At 47.6% G+C, this 20,588-nt stretch overlaps 1 protein-coding gene across 3 annotated transcripts in view; it reads right to left on the bottom strand.

Annotated features, from left to right (window-relative positions):
- The window catches only part of NGEF (neuronal guanine nucleotide exchange factor), a 917,586-nt gene that overhangs the window by 601,874 nt on the left and 295,124 nt on the right, over positions 1 to 20,588 (bottom strand). For all 3 annotated transcript variants that reach the window (XM_086943849.1, XM_086943850.1, XM_086943848.1), the window contains one exon: positions 14,706 to 14,848. In XM_086943849.1, coding sequence (XP_086799975.1) covers positions 14,706 to 14,848 — 143 coding nt within the window. The remainder of the gene's footprint in view (positions 1 to 14,705; positions 14,849 to 20,588) is intronic.

The raw sequence follows: 20,588 nt of genomic DNA, 5'->3' as shown, positions 1-20,588 counted from the left end.
GAGAGTCGAAAGCCATCGTGGCGTCAAGAGAGGCAAGCACCGCCGGTTCCTCGAGGGTATGAGCTCTGGCCATTACACCATGGAGCCGACGCAGGTTAAGGGCAGTGTTACGGCGGGGAATGAAACCCGACTGGTCCGGGTGCACCAAATCACCGATGACTCCTACCAATCGAGTAGCAAGCAGTTTGGCTAGGATTTTAGGCTCCACATTGAGGAGAGAGATAGGGCGATAGGATCGGCACACGTCTCTCGGTTTACCCTCTTTGTGGATAACCACAATGGTGGCCAGTCTCTGATCTAAGGGGAGGAGGCCCTCGCCCAGTGCCTTCAGAAACATAGTCCGCAGGTGCGTGGATACCAAATCCGGTCGAATTTTGTATAACTCGACCGGAATACCATTGGGGCCAGTCGCTTTACCCGATCTTAGTGCACGGATCGCCAAGGCGATCTCGTCCGCGGATATGTCTCGATCTAAGTCGGCACGGTCCTCTTCAGAAAGACAGGGAAGGTCAATCGTCGAGAGGAATGCAGCCGAGTCAGCCTCGGGGCGGTCTGAGTTGGAAGTGTAGACACCCCGGAAATAATCAGCAAAGGACTCGGCAATAGCACTTGGGTCCGTGACGGCAACCCCGTTGTCTCCCAATATTTCAGGCACCACGCGACTAGCCATCTCGCGCCTGTCCAGCCAGGCCAGCAATTTCCCAGCTTTATCCCCAACGTCGTAGATACGACCTTGCTGTTCCTTGGCCAGGGTAAGGGCAGCATTCGTGGTGAGATCATGGTATTCCGTCTGTTTGAGGGAAAGGTCATGTAAAAGAGAGGGGTCGGGCTCGGGCCCCAGTCGGGACTCGAGGCGCAAAACCTCGTCTTCAATACATGTAAGGTCGGCATCTCGGACTCGCCTGGCCTCCGCAATGATAGCGAGAGCCTCACCCCTTAACACAGTCTTGAATGCCTCCCACAAGGTAATAGCCGAGCCAACCGAGCCCACATTCTCCGAGAAGTAGAGGTCAATGGCCTTAGCAAGGAGTGCACGAGACTTGAAGTTACGGAAATACCAAGGGTTAACCGCCACCGGCCGGTCAGACAGGACGATGTTAAAATCAAACGAGACCCACAACGGGGAATGGTCAGAAATACCCCGTGCCAAAAAACGGGCCTCAGACACGGCAGACGCATGCGCAGCTAAGGTAAGGACGTAGTCTATACGGGAAAGACTACCATGGGCACTCGAAAGGAAGGAGAAGTGGCGGAGCGCGGGATGTAGTAATCGCCAACTGTCCACCAACCCCAAGGAGGCAAGAAAGGAGGGCAGCCACAGTTGGGAACTGCGGAGGTCTCTCGGCGGTTGGCGGTCTAGGGAGCCAGAGCAGACTGAATTGAAGTCACCCCCCACTATCAATAGACCATTGGGCAAGGACAAAATGGCGCCACCAAGGTCCTGGAAAGTACTGGATTGTAGGCCTGGGGGAACATAAACCGAAAGCAGCGCAAGGGAACGCCCTTCCCATCTCCCTGCCACTGCAGCGTAGCGCCCCCTCTCATCAATCACAGTGACGTCTATCTCAAGGGGAAGGGACGCACGCACCAGGATCCCCGCCCCCCGGGAGCCCGAGGAGAACCCAGAATGGGCCACCATCTTGTAGCCTTTACGGTTAAGAGCTTTGCAAGAGTTTCCAATGAAATGCGTCTCTTGTAGAAGCACAACATCGGGCATATGTCTCTTAAGCAGTTGAATCACCACCCCTCTCTTAACACGGTCACCCAACCCATTAACATTCCAACTGATCACTTTTAATTTCCTACCCCCCATCATCCCGCAACCCGTCCCACCCAACCCCAGCCAACCCAGCCATCAAGTGAAAAACAGCAGTACATACGTTCCATTGCCTAGAGGAAAGAAGAAGAGAGAAAGAACAAACAAACAAATAAACTTGTATAACTTCACCCCCCACCCTGCACCCCTGCATCAGACTAAAAAGCCCCTCCAACCAGCAGTGTGCCTGTCGCCCCATATACTACTCTACAAAAAGTCCCAGAGGAGTAAGGAATCTCCGCGAACACCTCCCGCCACCCACCATGTAACGTCAGGAAAGTCAACAGGGTCACTTAGAAACAGTACCGATAGTCCCATGAAGCGGGGCACCATACGCCAACGTTACACAGTAGAGCCAAGTCTCATAGATCCGAGCCACCAGCTGCACCTCCATCTTGTTCATCTCGAGCGTCCCGACGCGGCGACAAAGTGTCCAACCATTTACTAACATTCTCGGCGAAGTCAAAGAACAGGGCACGGCCCTCATGTTCAATCCGAAGTTTGGCAGGGAACATCATAGAGTACTTATATCCCATATCTCGCAATCGCCGTTTTACGCCCGCATAGCTCTGGCGCTGTCGCTGAACAGTCCTGGTAAAGTCTGGGTAGAAGTGTATTTCAGTGTTCTGGTACTGAAGCGGACCATGCCGTCTGGAAGCCTGCAGGACCGCGTCTCGGTCCCGAAAGTTAAGAAGCCGTGCTACGATGGGTCTAGGCGCCACGCCCGACTTTGGCTGGCCGCCCGGCACCCGATGCGCACGCTCCACAGAGAAAAAGTTACTAAGACCAGACGGTGACAAATGGGTCTTTATCAGGTCCTCCACAAAGAGGTCCTTCGCCGCTTCTTCCGATCCCTCCGGCACACCGACAATGCGGAAGTTCTGCCGCCTGGCACGTCCCTCAAAGTCCTCCAGTCTCCTCGAGAATTGGTCCGCAGTCATCCGCAGGTTCCGGACCTCGGTTTGCAGGTCCGAGACGTCGGCCGTTAGGCTGGAGGTCTTAATGTCCAGTGTCTTCACTCGATCATTAGTCTTGCCCAGGTCGGCTCTAATGAGAGTCAGGTCCACAGCCATAGTGTCCACCTTGTGGGTCAAGACCTCATGTTGCTGCTGCATGTCAGCCCGAAAACTGGTAATGGCTCCCATGATGTCGCTCAGGGTAGGCTCAGAACCGTCAGGTGAGCCCATAGATGGAAGGCTCTTGGCAGAAGATCCCGTGGCAGGCGGCGTCTTCGGCTGGACATATCGCTCAATTCTACTCTGTTGTGATTGCGATTTTCCGCGGACGCCTTTGTTCGACGTCTTGTCTGGGTCCCCTCTGCCCGCCATGTTGGTTCCGATGAGGACAAAGGGCTACACCAGCCAGGCCCGAGCCCAGCGAACAAAGAAGAGAATCCGAGCTAGACAGTCAGACCAGGCCGATGAAGAACGCACTGTAGGCACTAGCACTCCGCCAGTAGGGACAGCAGGTAGTCACTACGCATTCCAGTCGTGCGAAGTGACGGAGACCGGAGAGACAATGGCACAGCCCCGGCACGGAGTTCAACTCGACGTAGCTCAGCGTAGGAACCACCGATTCGAAGGCGGAAGGCAGCTCCCGCCTCAGCAGACCACCAGCAATAGGAATCCACCCGCGTGGATCAGGATTTCAGACAGGATATATGAGGAGGATCGGAGGGTCCGCGGAGCTCCGAGCTTACGCGGCCATCTTGGTTGCCCGTGAAGCTCCTCCCCAATACATGGCTTTTTAATCATTAATCCCTTTTCATATTGTCGTTAACCACTCAGTTGATTCTGCTGCTCACTAAGTGCCGGGACACCTCCTTGTGAGGTAGCTGTTTATGCTACATAAACTTCAGTATTATTATTATTATTATTATTAATAAACAATCCAAACCCTGGTTTAATGGTACCCTAAATGCCGAACGCAGTAAACGTAGGTTTTCAGACAGGCTCTGGAGAAATGAGCCTTCCACTACTAGCTTCCATCAACTGAGGAAAATAAGAAGTACATACAACAAAAAAATCTGCATTGCTAAAACGGACCATTTTAGGGAGCATCTGGACGGTGCTAAAATAGAAAAAAGACACTATTTGAAATCATCAAACAGCAATCAAACCACACGTCCAACCACAACCTGGCTTCCTTGACTCCGCTTCCTGGCGGGGAGGACGTCACAGTGCACTTCTCTGAAAAAACGAAGAAAATTTAACTGGAGTTGCAACCTAACAAACCCATGGTGCCACCTCTAATCTACACCACATCATCAGGGGAGCTAGGGTTCCCTTTGCACTCTCCCTACCTTTGGGTTGTTCTCCCAAAAATGATGCCTCTTGGAATGCCTTTATCCTGCCAGATTGCACAGAACTACTACACGCTGTGACAACTCTTAAACCGGCCAACCACTTCAATGATCCTCTGCCAGCAACATTTCTTAAAGACCTCAACTCGGCCAATCTACCGCTTTAGTCGAGGATCATTCATGAATCGCTCCGGCAAGGGAGCATCCCTGATCATCTCAAAAGTGGGCAAGTAACTGCCATCCCTAGGATGCCCAACTCGGATCTATCTGATCCTAACAATTTCCGACCGATCATCAACATCATGACACTAGCCAAACTTCTCGAGAAATGCGCACACAAGCAGCTATGCAACCATATAGAGAAATTTCTACTACTTGACCTTTATCAATCCGGTTTCAGAGCAGGGCATAGTACCGAAACTGCTCTTACTCACATTGTGGATGACGCTTTGAAATCCCTAGATCAAAATGTCCCCTGTCTTCTGATCCTTCTGGACCTGTCTTCTGCATTCGATACCATCAAACATGAAAACTTGATTAATCTTCTTCAACTTAGGATGGGTCTCTCGGGCCGTCCTAAAGTGGTTTGCCTCTTTCTTACATAACCGCACTCAAAGGATTAAACTCAACCAGTTCCTTGCATCTAGTACTGCGGTCAGGATTGGAGTTCCGCAAGGGTCTGCACTGTCGCCCACGCTCTTTAACCTCTATATGGAGCCTCTCACGCGGACGACATGCAACTGTACCTGAAGATCTCCTCTCTGGAGGACATTAAAACCTTAAATGAGGCTCTCTTGCAAACTCAACAATGGTTAGCCCAGAACCATCTTTTGTTGAATACCCTCAAAACTGAATTTCTGATGATTGCCCTGCACAACCACTCTGCACCGATCCGCGAATGGCTGAAACAACTCACAGCCCTTAACTGAACCCCTCACGTGGTTGATTCCGCTAAATTATTGGGCATTACCTTCAACAAATACCTTAATATGCAAACTCACATCAGCACCACCATTACTGGCACCAACTTTCATCTTAACACAATTAAGAAACTCAAGCCTTTGCTTCCGCCATCAGATTAGTTTTTTTAAATAATTGCAATATACAAGCCTGTTTCCACAATATAGGGATGGTACCTTGTAAAAGCATGTGGTTAAAAATGCCAGATAATTGAGGACTAATTATGTGACTAATGGTATGCAATAATATAGGAGGGCAAGGGCCATTCGGAGAACGAGACTTAGTTTTTATGAGAAAGGTGGCAACCTGCTCCGGAGAAGTGGCAGTAAAATGTATTAATGGTGATATGGCTTTAACTCCTTGATCTAGGTCAGCATTTTCAAAGATATGTCGGGAAAATTAGTCTAAGATCTGATCTACCTTTGTTTTAAAAGTCTGGGCCAATAAATTGCAGAACTCTTGAGTACAGTTCTCATTGCTTTCCTGTTTCATGGTAGTCAGATTGGCTATGACTGAAAATGCAAATGCTACTTACCAGTATGCATCTGTTCTTGGCATGTAGGGCTGCTGACATTCATATCTGTGCATAGATCGCCGCCTAGTGTTGGGTCCGGATGATTGCACATTGTTGTCCTGGAAGAGTCTTCGAAGTATCACGAGATAGGTGGCTCCTCCCCTGGACTACAGTGCGCATGGGCATCGCCTCCATCCCCAGATTGTTTTTAGCCATTGGCAGAGATGGAGTGAACTATGTGAGTGATGACCATGCTATGCGTGTATATAAGAAATACTGCAGCTGCTACAGGCGCCGGGGAGGAGGGCGGGCGATATGAATGTCAGCAGCCCTACATGCCAAGAACAGATGCATACTGGTAAGTAGCATTTGCAGTTCGAGGCATGTGGGCTGCTGAATTCATATCTGTGCATAGAATACATAGCAGTGCTCCCCTCATTGGCGGCCGCCCGTGCCAGCTGCAGCAGTTTGAAAAAGTGTCTTGAGAACAGCCTGTCCAACAGCTGCCTGCTGTTTGGAGTGTACGTCTACGCAGTAATGTTTAGTAAAAGTATGTGTGGTAGACCATGTGGCTGCTCTACAAATATCTTCCAAAGGAATGTTCCAAAGGAAGGCCATAGAGGCCCCCAACTTTCTGGTGGAGTGGGCTCTCTGCGGGATTGTGAGAGTGCGTTTAGCTTTAGCGTAACAGATCTGAATGCATTTCACAATCCACCTAGCAATACCAGCTTTGGAAATAGCGTTACCCTTGTGGTGTGAGGCAAAAGCAACGAAAAGTTGCTTGGTCTTTCGAAAATCTTTTGTCCTGTCAACATAGTACATTAAGGCTCTTTTAACATCAAGAGTGTGGAGCATCCGCTCCGCCAGTGACTCGGGGTTTTGAAAGAACACTGGCAACTCGATTGTCTGGTTTAAGTGGAATTGAGATACCACCTTAGGCAAAAATTTAGGGTTAGTGCGAAGCACCACCCTGTTGGCATGGACTTGGAAAAAAGGCTCTTGGATGGTGAGTGCTTGCAACTCACTCACCCTCCGTAGCGATGTAATTGCTACCAAGAAAGCCACCTTCCAAGTTAGAAACTGCAGCTCACAAGAGTGCAGTGGCTCAAAAGGGGGACCCATCAGCCTTGTAAGAACCACATTGAGGTTCCATTCTGGAGCTGGTGGCATCCGTGGTGGAATGACCCTTTTGAGCCCTTCCAGAAAGGCCTTAATAGCAGGTACCTTGAAAAGTGATAGGTGCCGCCTATTCTGGAGGTATGCGGCCATTGCAGACAGGTGAATGCGGATGGAAGAATACGCTAAATTGCATTGGTATAGATGGAAGAGATAACAAATGATGTTCTGAATGGAAGCATCCAGCGGGTCAATGTTGTGGTTCGCACAATAAATGACGAACCGCTTCCATTTAGCCGCATAACATGCTCTAGTAGTGGGCTTCCTTGCCTCCCGAATGATGTCCATGCAATCGGGGGGAAGATTGAGGTAGCCAAACTCTAGGACTTCAGGAGCCAGATCGCCAGGTTGAGCTGTTGCGGATCTGGGTGCTGAATGTCGCCATGGCTCTGCGTCAGAAGGCTGGGAGTGAGGTGAAGCCTTTGATGCGGTACCACGGAAAGTTCCAGAAACGTGGTGTACCATGGTTGGCGAGCCCACGTTGGAGCAACCAGGATGAGAGTCATCGAGTGTTGCCTGAGCTTGCGTGCCACCAGCGGAATCAGAGGTGCTGGGGGAAAAGCGTACGCAAATCTGCCTGACCAGTTCATCCACATCGCATTGCCCTGCGATTGCGGGTGTGGGAACCTGGCGGCGAAGCTTTGGCATTTTGCGTTCTCCCTTGTGGCGAACAGGTCTATCTCTGGATGACCCCACTTTTGGAAGTACGGTTGGAGTACTGATGGACGTATCTCCCACTCGTGCATTTGGTGGCTGTGCCTGCTGAGCAGGTCCGCCATCTGATTGTCCTTGCCCGGGAGGTGCTCCGCCATGAGGAAGATGTTCCTCTGAATGGCTCACTTCCACATGCTCTGAGCCAGATGAGACAGCTGCGGAGAGTGTGTGCCTCCCTGCTTCTGAATGTAGTACATGGCTGTCATGTTGTCCGTCCGGATCAACACGACCTTGTTGCACAGATGTACTTTGAATGCCTTCAAGACCATGAAGATTGCCATCAGTTCCAATACATTGATGTGCATCTTCCTTTGCTGTAGCGTCCATAGTCCCTGCACTGTGTAGTGGAGTACATGCGCTCCCCAACCCTGGAGAGAGGCGTCCGTTGTCAGGATAATCTGTGGCACTGGCTCTTGAAACGGTCGGCCCTTGCAAAGGTTTTGTGGATTCCACCAATGCAGAGAGTTGTATGCCCGACCGCTCACCAACACTAGGTCTGTTAGTTGCCCATGAGCCTGAGTCCACTGACGTGCTAGGCACTCCTGGAACGGACGCATAAGTAACCTCGCGTGCGGGACGATGGAGATGCAGGAGGCCATCATGCCTATCAACTGCATGAACACCCTCGCTGGAAGCGAGTGCTGTGGTCTGAATCGTTGGATCAGCGTATGGATACTGGCGATTCTCACTGAGTTTGGCTGCGCAGTGGCTGCCAAAGTGTCAATTGTCGCGCCCAGATACTGTCGTACATGGGCGGGTTGGAGATGTGATTTTGGATAATTCAGTGAGAATCCCAGATCGTGTAGGAGATGAATGGTGCGGGACACGTGGTTTGCGCACTGCTGTTCCGAACGTGCCTGAATGAGCCAGTCGTCCAGATACGGATAGACGTGGACGTTCTGGCGTCGTAGGTGCGCCGCCACAGTCGCCAGGCACTTTGTAAAAACTCTTGGCGCTGTGGTGACTCCGAAGGGCAGAACCCTGAACTGGTAGTGCTGGTCTTGGATTGTGAACCTGAGGTACTTCCTGTGGGAAGGGTGCAGGGGAATGTGAAAGTATGCATCCTTGAGATCTAGCGTTGCCAGGAAGTCCCCCTGCTGAAGCAGAGGGAGAACCTGCTGCAACGTGAGCATATGAAAATGCTCCGACAGAATGTACCGGTTGAGGGGCCTGAGGTCCAGGATGGGCCTGAGGGATCCGTCCTTTTTGGGGATGAGGAAGTACAGAGAGTAAACTCCTGTACCCCTTTCTTGCAGTGGCACGAGCTCTATTGCTCCTTTTTGCAGCATGACTTTGACCTCCTGCTGCAACAAGAGCAAGTGCTCGCCGGACATAGGACGGCTTCTTGGAGGTATGTTTGGTGGTGTGGACGTGAGTTCCAGACAGTAACCGTACTGAATAAGAGATTTGACCCACCTGTCCGTGGTGATGGATTTCCACACGGGCAGGAACTGCTGGAGTCTCCCCCCGACTGGTGTTGTGTGGTCGGGGGGCAGTGACAAGGCGTCACTGTTTGTTGGAGGTGGAGGACCTGGAGCTGTTGTTTCCACGTCCCCTGCCTTTGACGTTGTTGCCCCTGTAACCGCCTCTACCCTTGTTGGTGTATGAGGTCTGGGTGTTGGTCTTGTAATACTGGGTGGATTGCGATGCCTGACCCCTTGAGGTGCCTCTGTTACTGGAGCGGCGAAAAGAACCACCCCGAAACTGCTGTGACTGGAGGGCCCCCATAGACTTAGCAGTGTCCGTATCTTTCTTCATTTTCTCAAGGGTTGCGTCCACTTCAGGGCCAAACAGGTGGTCTGGATTAACTGTTTGATTTAAGATGGTTGTCTGTATGTCTGGTTTGAAGCCTGATATTCTAAGCCAGGCATGCCTACGCAGTAACACGCTAGTGTTCACAGCCCTGGAGGCGGTATCAGCCACATCCAATGCGCATTTAATGGAAGCATTGGTGATGAGCTTCCCCTCCTGAATTAACATTTCAGCTGCCTCTTTGTACTGATCAGGCAAGTGTTGCAGAAGTGTTTCAAGGGTGTCATAGTGCGCCCTATCGTAGCGTGCAAGTAGGGCCTGCGTGTTTGAAATGCGCCAAATATTAGCTGCCTGCGCAGCAATACGTTTGCCTGAGGCCTCAAAGATTTTGGATTCTTTGTCTGGGGGAGGAGCATCACCCGTGGTCTGCGAGTTCGCCCGTTTGCGTGCGTTGGATACCACCAACGAATCCAGTGGCAAGTGTCCCCTGATGTATGTTGGATCAGTGGGCGCTGCCTTGTATTTTTTGTCAATACGAGGATTGATGACTCGCGCCCGAGTGGGCTCCTTGAAGACCTCTGGCGCGTGCTTCAGCACTCCCTTGAGCATAGGCAATGTTTTGACCGACTTTTCAGCCACTGAGAAAGTGTCAAACAGAAAATCTTCATCCACAGGGTCCGCATGGAGTTCTACATCATGGTTTGCTGCAGCCCTCTCAATCAGAGCATTGAAGGCTGCTGAGTCCTCTGTTGGAGAAGTTTTTGCTGCAAAAAGCTGCGGTTCGTGACCCGACTGAGGGTCCACCGGGTCGCCTCCAGCAGACCAAGGTTCGTTGACCTCCTCCGGATCCGTGTATGCTGGATAATTGTACTCGTCTCCCTCATCTCCGTCACCTTCCCCAGTGTTAGAATGAGTTGGTGAGAGTTCTAGATTTTGTGGAGATGCCGGCTCCCTAGGGGCAGAAGTACCCGCAGAGTCCAATTTCCTTTTGAGTGGAATACGAAAATGTTCCAACACCGGCTCCGTGGTGATTTTCCTCTTAAGGAGAGATAGTTTGCCTGTGTCGGCGTCGATGACAACCTCGCGACGCTCCTCTTCTGCGAGTGGCTGTAGCCGAAGCTTCGACACTACCAAAGACGCTTTGGGCGTCGACACCGGCTTCAAAGGTACCTCGTCCCCATGCTTTGGAGCGAATACCTTCGGCGTCTTCTTCGGCGGCAGCATGAAGCGGATCGGCGTCTGCGCCTTGGCCGTCTGCTGTGCAGGCTTCGGCACCACACTCTTCGGTTCCGGGGCCGCTGCATCCTTCCGAATTCGTTGAAGGGACTCCGTGACCTTCTTTGTTAAGGACGGTGAGGGCTGGACCGGCTCGAGCGATTCCTCCGAGGCCGGAGTCGGGTCGGCGAGTGAAGGCACGGTCTTCGGAGCCGACACGTCACCACCCTTTCCCTTGACGGCCGGAATTGGCGCAGCCAGAGCCTTGGGGTCGTCTTGACGCTTCTTCGAGGGTCTTTTTGGGTCGTCGACCTCGACCATCTTCGGCACCGACGCGGCCGCGTTGGTCGTCCTTGCCTTCGGCTTCGACACCAGGGTCTTCTGGTCGGCCATCTTGGCTTGGCTTTTGGTGTTGGCGGCCATTTTGGGCTTCTTTGGAGCCTCCAGTCCTGACAGTGAGACTTTCACTTTCGGTTTCGATACCGTTGGCGTGGTGCCCGGTGGTTTCACTTTCAGTTTCTTAACCGGGAGTGGCGCGTCACCAATGTCCGTGGCCGGGCCCGTAGGCGGAGCCGTGGGACGAGTAGTAAGGTCTTGGGTAAGGCCCGAAGGCGATCCCTCGACCTGGGCCGTATCAAGGGGATTGACCCCGGAGTCAGTCTGGGGGTGCTCCTCCTCCGAGCTATCCCCCACTGTGGCAATGGCCCCGTCTTCGCCCCCTACCTCTCCGACGCCTTCATTAAACTCCTCGTCCCCCGCGTCGTAGTTTTCATCGTCCGACGCTGGGCTGGAGTCCGAAACTTGTAGGAAGGTGTCGTCACCAACGTCTTCCTCGAAGATGTTGTCCGGCGGGGGCGCTGATAAGTGGGCCTGGAGTCTAGCGTCCTGACGAAGTTCGAGAGTTTTCTGGCACCGGAACTTTGAGCAGGCCATACATCTGGCCTCGTCATGGTCCGGCGACAGACATTTGTTGCACACTGGGTGCACGTCGAGGTGTGAATACTTTGAGGTGCACACCGGGCACCTCTTAAACGGAGTTCGTTCTATGGTAGTAGTCTGGAGCGTCGTATAGGCCCGTCCGCGCCGACAGCACGCGGAGGGGCAGCAAGAGTTTGGAGCTGAAGAAATAACAACCCGAACGATGGACAATACCGACGCCCGTCCTAAAGACCTTTTGGTCTAAAGTTAGAAAAGTTAAACAACTATCGATTCCGACAGAGGGAACCGAAACACATCCGAACCCAATTGCAGAAAAAAACAATCTGGGGATGGAGGCGATGCCCATGCGCACTTTAGTCCAGGGGAGGAGCCACCTATCTCGTGATACTTCGAAGACTCTTCCAGGACAACAATGTGCAATCATCCGGACCCAACACTAGGCGGCGATCTATGCACAGATATGAATTCAGCAGCCCACATGCCTCGAACAAGTTCCTTGCTGGAGTTTTCCTCCATTTCTATTTTCAGCGTATAAAAATAACTCTTCTTTGTAATAATTTTTTTCTTGTAGCCTGCTAGCATAAGCTTATATTGTTCTTTTTCAGCTGAATCATAGTTTTTCCACCATGATCTTTCTTGTATCCTGCAGGCTTGTTTGTCTAGTCTTAGGGCTTCAGGGAACCATAGGGTCAAAGGATTTTTTCTATTTCTATTAACCTTGTCATGGGGCTCATTTAGGGAAGTCAAGATATTGCCAAGATGTATAACCTCTCGCTGATCCATCTGCTTCCAACTCAGGGACATAAATACTTTGGATTAACTGAGTTTCTAAAGCCCCTAGGCCGATCTTGTTCCAGGCTCTCCTGACACATTTATTGCTAGCTGTGTTGATACTCTTAGAACCAGGCAAAGCCCAATGAAATATAACAGCATAGTGATCGGTCCATGTAAGGGGAGGATAGAAGTGAAGGATAAGGCTGGATTGTTTGTGAACACACCGTCCAAGGTGTGACCAGCTTGATGTGTCGCCCCTTCAACTAGCTGTTGGAGACCTACATCTGAAGTGATGTCTAAAGGTTCCGGAGTATCTTTGTCAGCTAAGATGCCCATGTGAAAATTTAACTCCCTAGCATAGTAAAGCAACTGGATGAAATACCCGGTTCGAATAAAAATTATATGTTAGTTATAAAATTAACTTTTGAGCCAGGTGGGCGATATATTAGCAATCCTTTGAAGGTATCTTTATCAGCGACATTAATGTGGAAATATAGTGCCTCGCAATCTGGGGAAGGACATATTGAGCAGTGAGCTACAAGTTCATTTTTATAAATAATTGCAAGTCCACCGCCTTTTTATTATGGATCTATCGTGCCTAGTAACTTTATATCCATATGGCACTGCAATATTAAAATCAGAGTTGGATGTCTCCTCACCCCAAGTTTCCGTAACAAATAAGATATCCAATTTGTTGTCTAAAATGAAGTCTGAGATCTTGTATTTATGCTTGATCAAGGACCTGGCATTGATCAAGGCTAAAATTAGTTGTATTTTAGTTTTGTTAACCTTGATTGAACTTTTAACAGATTTTAATTCCACCCCGTCCTCTTTATGAATATTCTTATAGCATCCTAAGCAATGTGGGTTGTCAGTTAAGAGTAGTCATCACAGGTGAATTGGCGGTACTGTTTGTCCCTTGGCTGACCCAGTGAAAGAAGGCTCTCCCTTGAATAGTGTATTCTAATACTCTGAGAATGTTTTAAGCCAGGGGTCCTGGCCCTGGGCCACGGTCCAGTCGGGACGGGCGCGGATGGGCTTACCATAGGCGCGCCCGCTGCATGCGTGCGCTCCAGCTTGCCCCTAAATAGGCGCTGATGGAGCCTAGAGCGTTGACCGAGCGGGAGGAGTCCCGGAAACGAGTCAGAGCCTTTGGTCCTCCCTCCGCATCAATCAGCAAAACGCTGCTGCGGACCGGGGAGGACCGAGGAAATGGGCAAAAAGTAGATTCGATAAAAAAACACAATACGGTACAATTTAAAACACAGAAAGGGTTAAGAAGGAGCAGGCAGCCTATAAAAACTTGCAAAGATGACCTTTTTATTTTATGATCAAATAAAAGCAGTTGTTGAGGGACCAGATATATCCACAGAGTCCTCAAAACCTCAACACTCATTTATGCCAACAGACTACTCTCCTGAATCTTTTAAAAATATAATAGCTCAATTTTAAGACAGAATCTAGGGGCCCGATTCACAGAACTAACTTAAGACAAAATCCTAAACTTACTACTTTTGGTATTCACAGAAGGCATTTAGTAGTAGTTAAGTTAGGATTTTGTCTTAAGTCTGTCTTAAGTCTGTCTTAAATCTGTCTTAAGTCGGTCTAAAGTCTGTCTTAGGATCGTTGGTAATGAAATTAAGCTTTTAATATAATTCCCCGTAACAGTCTGCTGTCTGCTGTAGCAACAAGCATACTTGAGGGAGAGAATGTCAGGACAGGTACGTCATGTGCTTTTCAAATACAACAAGATGGTGGATGGAGTGCCAAAACTTTTCAACCACTTACCCCCGGTCAAGAGACCTGGGTTTAATCCATTGTTCTTTTGCTCCCCAAGCCACCCCAGTGTGGACCCAGGCAAATGTAAACCAGTCTTGACCCTGCTCCTCATGGGAACAGTTCAGCCCGAACTTCCAGGCCAGGTCCTCCCTGGAATGGAAACACGCCTACTGGGACCAGTTTCGGGGTATCACCCCTCATCAGCCTGGATAGCTTGAATCCATGACAAGAAAAACATGAGAGTGGTCAGAAGAGGGAATCAATGAGAGGGTAAAGCGAAATACCCAAAGGGTCGCTGAAAAGTAGGTAGTGGAGTTAATCTGAGTGGAGGGAAGACTGTGGAAATGAGTGAAGATTGTCAATAAAAGGATTCTCACGTACTACACAAAGTAACATTTTGCTGTCCTCAACATAACAAAGACAACCATTAGTGCTTACAAGGCAATACGGTACTTTCCGTTATTGAACCCTACTTGTATAACTACTAGTGTCTTGCCCTAGAAGCAGCCATGAATAAAAATAGAAGGAAGGTAGAAAAATGGCAGTGGAAGGAGCGATGACTGACTGTGTAGTAGTGATATTAGAGAAAATAGAAAAATGGGAAGGGGTGATAAGGAAAGATGGACAGGAAAGACTCAGAAGAGATTTAGGAGAGGCAGAACACAGTTGGGAACCAGGAAAGCCTTGGAAGGGAAGACAGGGGACCAGGAGAATGTAACAGGAAAGCATCAGCCTCTATCTTGGTAGTAAGTGGCTCCTCTTACCTATCTGAGCCATGAGGGCCCTCCAGGAATCCACTGGGAGAGGGTAAGCAGGCTGCAGAATCTCCTGGTCATCAGGTTGCACCTCTCCAGATTTCGGGCATTCCTCTTGGATAAGGCGGGGCACACTGGAAGTGCGAGGGTCTCTGTTAGGAAAAAGAAAGGTAGGAAGCATAAGGCAGGTGTGAGGGAAAAGCAACTGGAAGAGAAGAGCAATGGCAGGTGAACAAGTGCAAAGGAAGGACAGCAAAAGGGAGGTGGAAGAAGGCAAGAGGGAAATTAAGCAAGAGGCTAAGGCAAGCAGCAGCGAAAAGGCAAGTAGAAGAAAGGAGAGAGAAGCAGATAGAGCATGGGGTAAAGAAATCAGTAGGTGAAGAGAACGCAATTAAGACAGAAAGGAAGAAAAGATAATATTGAGGGAAAGAAAAGACGAAAAGACAAAGGGAAATGGCTAAGAACAATGAAATCGGAGCGGCGTATAGTTAGCTAGAAGAACAGGATGAGAGGCATAGAGCTGTGACGGAAAGTCAAACAACTGCAACCGCTGGCATACGACGAATTGTACACACGTTCAAGATTGGTGTTGTATGTTTGCGTGCGTTCTGTGTGCTTTTGAGAGTGTATCCATGTGTGTGTATGTGTATGAAAGCTAGTCCACAACTGTGGTAAAGTTTGTATGTGTATACTGTCCCTATATGCGTCCTAAAACATGGTTCTCTGTGTGTTAGTGGATGTGGATAAATGTGTGTGTAAGCACGCTTGCGTGGGTGTCTTGATTTCTTTGTAGGCACCAAAGTGTGTATTTGTGTGTTAGCTGATCTTTCCATTAGACTCTGCTCATCAGTGAGTAATACTTTGTAACTTTCCTTCCTACTTCTCACCACAGATCCTCCATCCTCTGTGCAATGTGTAGGATTCCGACGCAAAAAAGAAAGTAGAGCCAGTAGAGATGTAACCCGCCTTTTGTTGTGTGTGGGGCAGAATGGACCAAAGAAGGTGGTAAGAAACAGTTTCCCAAATAACGATGACCAGATCTTTGATCCACTGGACTATCATTTAACCCACAACACCTTACTTGCTACATGGTCAGAATCTTACCACAGCTATGAAAATAGAATTCTTACCCGCCCTCTCCACTCAACTGAACATTTGGTTAGCACAGGACAGTTACTTCTGGACCTCGGTTTAGTGAAAGGACCACTTCTTTGCTCATATGCCTCACAGTGATCACTGGACTCTCTGAACAGTCCAGACAATGCTGCTAAAAGTGGACAACCTCAGGACTCTAGATACGTTTTCGGCTCTCCTGTCACAACCCAGGGCCAGAAACATATAACAGTAGTTGGGCCACTTTGTTTCTGCTTACCAGCATTAGCCATAAAGCGACAAACTTATCTGCCTTAGAAAATTAACAACTGATATTCTGTGCTGTCACAGTTTGATTCTTGATCCAAGTCAGTGGAACATGGTTACATAATTACTTTAGCGCAAGAAATCACTTATGCCTATTTTTAGCACATATTCTTATTTTCATTTGCACTAAGCCTGAACAACCCCACATTATAATCCAAACACATCGCTCAAATAAAAAAATGCATTCCTAAATTTAAATGTCCTAAAAGTTTCTTCTGCAGAAGGCTTTGCAGTGAGTGGCAAGGTTATATTTAAGCACAGACCGCATTACCTTAACAGACTGTTATCCTGGAAACATGGAAAAAGCCATTAAAGAAAGGAAGGAAGAAACGGGGCCAAGAAAAAAGGGTCAAATGGATGAAGATAAACAAGAGAAGAGGTAATACAGAAAAAAGGTAAATGAAATGAAGGTGAAAAATGATGCGGGTAAGGCAGAGCAATGGAAAAGAAGCTACATTGAAGGTGGGGGAGAAGTATGGTGATACAGGAAAGATTTCGATAAGAAAGAAGTGAAAGGGACACATGGTTATGAGTAAAGAATGTTTTGGGGAAATAAAGTGGAAAGTGGGGGGAAGATAAAGAGGTGGACAAGGAAGAAAATGGGAGCCTTAAGGGGGATACTAAATCAGAGACAGAAAGAAGAGAAAGCAAAGGTTTGTTAAATAGAGCAGTCATGGTTGTGTTTTGTGCCTGCCCTCGAGGCCTTCTGCAATCTTTTCCTACAGCTTGCCGAAGACAAACAGTCTTACCCAATATGTTTTTCAACTTCTACAGCCATAAAGTACTATCTGTATTTACAAAAGTTTCCCAACAAACTCGAAAACATTTTATGAGAATATGCTAAAGATAAAATAAACATAAACCTCTGGGCTTGATGGACCGAGTGACACTTGGTGATCCTTTCCCCGCCAATTTGCCTTTATAGAGACACTAGATCAGGGAACATACAATCTCAACCTTTCTCTAGTGTTAGGCAACGGTGGGCAAAGAGTAGAGCTGATTCCAAATAGGCAAGGGAAAAATGTTCTGGTTGTCAGGAAAGTTCCAGTAAAGCACCGAATGGAAAATAGAGAATGTGAGATACAGTGAAAGGTAACTGATTTAGCTGGGGAGACCATGTATATCCCCACTCACCAGGAAGCTGCAGTTTCAGATGACAGGCCCAAGCAACAAGGGGAATGCAGGTGGTCACATTCACGTATGTGTGTATTAATGGGGGCGAGGGGAATGGGGATCTAAGGCAATCTGCTTAACAACATTATTTTAAGGCTGGGGGAGGGACAAAGGAACCAAAATGATATTGTAGAGATTTTCTAGTGGAGAACCAGTAGGACATATCCCCTCCAATGTGTCAACAAAACAGGCATGTGTTCATGCATTACAATCAGCTGCCATCTACCAATGGTCTTTCCATGGCTGGGGGACAGTAGCTATCCTCGACCTGGTGGGGAGATAATTTGGGCGCAACCCTCATCAGAAGATCATAGTGTGGACAAAATAAATAAATAATCACATCACATGTCAGAACAGGGGACTATGTGAACCAGTGGCCCCAACCAAGCAAGAATCAATGCTTCTCCTAGATCGGATGTAAAAGTATTACTTCAGGGTATCAATGCGTTACTACGTATTCCATGATGACGTGATCCCAAGAGTCCAACTGCAGATTATAAAACCATAAGGATTGGTTTGCACAGTCCTTGGACGAAGGGGTGTTCACGGATAGTGTCTTGAAAAATTTGGCACAGTAGACAGTGTTTTAAATGGCCAGATCAGGAGTACCTGCACTTCTTTGATATGAAAGGGAGCATACTAGCGCTTTTTACCCGTGGTACAACACTTTTAATGGGAGAGTTCTGGCACTTGTCAATAGTAAACATGTACACTAGGATAATGAGCACCTGCACATCTATCATTACATTTCATACACTGACTGCATGTATCAATATTTTGGATGAGGTTTCCACGTAGCACAGCTTGTTATATTCACAAACAGAAGATGGTTGTGTTTCTATTAACTTTTGGACTTATTATGATGTCCCTGGTACCACTACACGAGGTCTCATTAAATCCGCCATAGCCTATGCTAGACGAAGTTGTTTAGACGCGAGTTCCCACATCAGTCTTCTTTTCAGTCTTATGGGGTGCTTAGTTCAGTATCGGAGGAGTCGAAACTTCCTTAGATATCCTTAGCTAAACTCCCCCCCTGCTTCCAATATTTGTTGTACGTTATTCTAAAATGTTTTCAAAATACCTTAAAATTGAGCCCTACTGTAAGCCATGCCCTAACTCTTGATCTTCGCCCAAATCTTAACCCTGCCCCATCCTTGTTCCTTAACAATTTCCCTATTCCCTGGTCCTAAACAAACTTATTCTGACCTTAACTTTAGCCATGAGAGCTAACCGTACCCTATATTTAACCTCTCCCTAACCCAAACCTTACTTCTACCCCATCCCTTACCCAAACCTTGGCCCCAACCCTTATAAAGATCCCAACACTGATCTTTATCTAACCTTGGCCCTATTGTTTTCCTAACTCTAAACCTGAAACCAATCCTGTCCTTTACCTTAAAGTTAATCATATCTTCACCTCATTGTCATACTTTAGAGCAGCCTCCAACGAGTAACTCGTGAGCTATTAGTAGCTCTCCATCTACCTGCAAGTAGCTGTCATATGTGCAGCCCAGTCTACTAAATTAGGAGCTTTTGCTTGGTTGAATTATAATATCCATACCAATATTGAGAGTGTGTATTTGGGATGAACACCTGCTTATTTTCAGAATATATAGGATGATGTTTGGAGAAAAACAGCTACATTTCCCCAAAAGTATTTTTAAGCTGATATCTGACTAATCATGTGGTGTTACAGAGACATATTACTAAAATCATTACCTTGATGATGCTAGCTGCACTGCAGCTATGGCTGTTAGGTATTACCCTTGTAGAGGCATTCCAAATAGACAAAGCTTTTTCTACATTACACTTGCGACACTGCCTCATGTACCAAGGTGTTCACAACTAGCAGTCTTGTACATGGTGGCCCCTAATGTAATCTATATATATAAAAACAAAAGTATGTCTGTTTGTCCTTTATGCATTACTACACCATTCACCCGATCACCATGAAACTTTGGGAAGTTGTTGAGTACACTCCCTCGAAGGTTCCTGGCAAAGAAAAATTGTTAAAAGTTGTTGAGTACACTCCCGCGAAGGATTCTGGCAAAAAACCCCAAAAAAACAATTGTTAAATATCAGCCCCCCCGGCCCCTCCAGGGCCCTCATAATCTTTCCAATACTGAACGTTTACAGTGCGACTCGCTTTTGCAATGACCATCAACAAAGCACAAGGACAATCGCTGCAAGTGTGTGGACTAGATTTGGAGAATCCGTGCTTCTCACATGGACAACTGTATTTGGCCAGCTCACGGGTCGGAAAACCTTCTGATTTATTTGTGTACGCACCAGATGGAAAAACAAAAAATACTGTGTATCCAAAAGCACTCGAATAAATAAACAGAATTAAAACAACACTTTAAAATGTTTTCCATATTAAAACGAATGCGTTTCAATAAAAATGTCACAATGTAAATTGAATGCTATCATAATAAGTTTAATTAAATTTCCTTTCTTCTGAGATTGCAGCAACGCGCGACGGCTAAGCTAGTCTAATAATAATAATGATATGGTCACTATTACACCACTAATTATAAAGTCGCTTGGGATGATTTTCACAGAAAAGATTGGAGATCCCGGCATTAGAGAAAATGTATTCCTCAGAATTGTATGACTCCGATGTTTTTCCAATGACTTATTAGTTCACTAAACGTTTTTATCTTAAGTATTTCCTTAGTGATATTCTGGGATGAACAGGCAGGTTGGTATACTTTGTCTGTGGTTGCGGGGGGGGGTCTTTGAAGGACTCATAGGAGAGAATTAGGCCTATGAAAGGAACGTTGTTCCAGTAAAGCTGCAGTCCCAACAGGACTCGTAGGATTTTTTTAACACAAACTTAATTGCATTTTCGGAAAAATACTTAAAGAAGGAATCATGCTTGTTCACAAGTATCAGTAGACAAAGCATGTCAAGTTTATACATTAGCAATTGCAATAGTGATAATGAACAATTACATACATCTCATGTAATAAGCAATCAACTTCCCCAAACCACCCCCACACGGATCCCATGTAAGCTAATACGAGTCACCTATTAAGTAGTCTAAGTGTTATCGGAGAGGGGGGGTGGTAAGTGTGAGCGAGAAAGAATTATACACCAAATGTGCACCATGTGAGATGATAAAGCACATTTTGCACTCTAATTGTAGGGGTGCACCATATACATAGTTTAAACGCACCCACTTATATTTTCAGTATCATTATGTGTTATGTTTAGAAATGCATTTATTCTGCACGATAATCAAGAAATATAATGCGTACATTATATAGATTTGTACACACTAAAGACACTATTGTCTCT

Source organism: Lissotriton vulgaris, chromosome 11, assembly GCF_964263255.1.
Source record: "Lissotriton vulgaris chromosome 11, aLisVul1.2, whole genome shotgun sequence".
Lineage (NCBI taxonomy): Eukaryota > Metazoa > Chordata > Amphibia > Caudata > Salamandridae > Lissotriton > Lissotriton vulgaris.
This window is presented reverse-complemented; position numbering and strand designations above follow the sequence as displayed.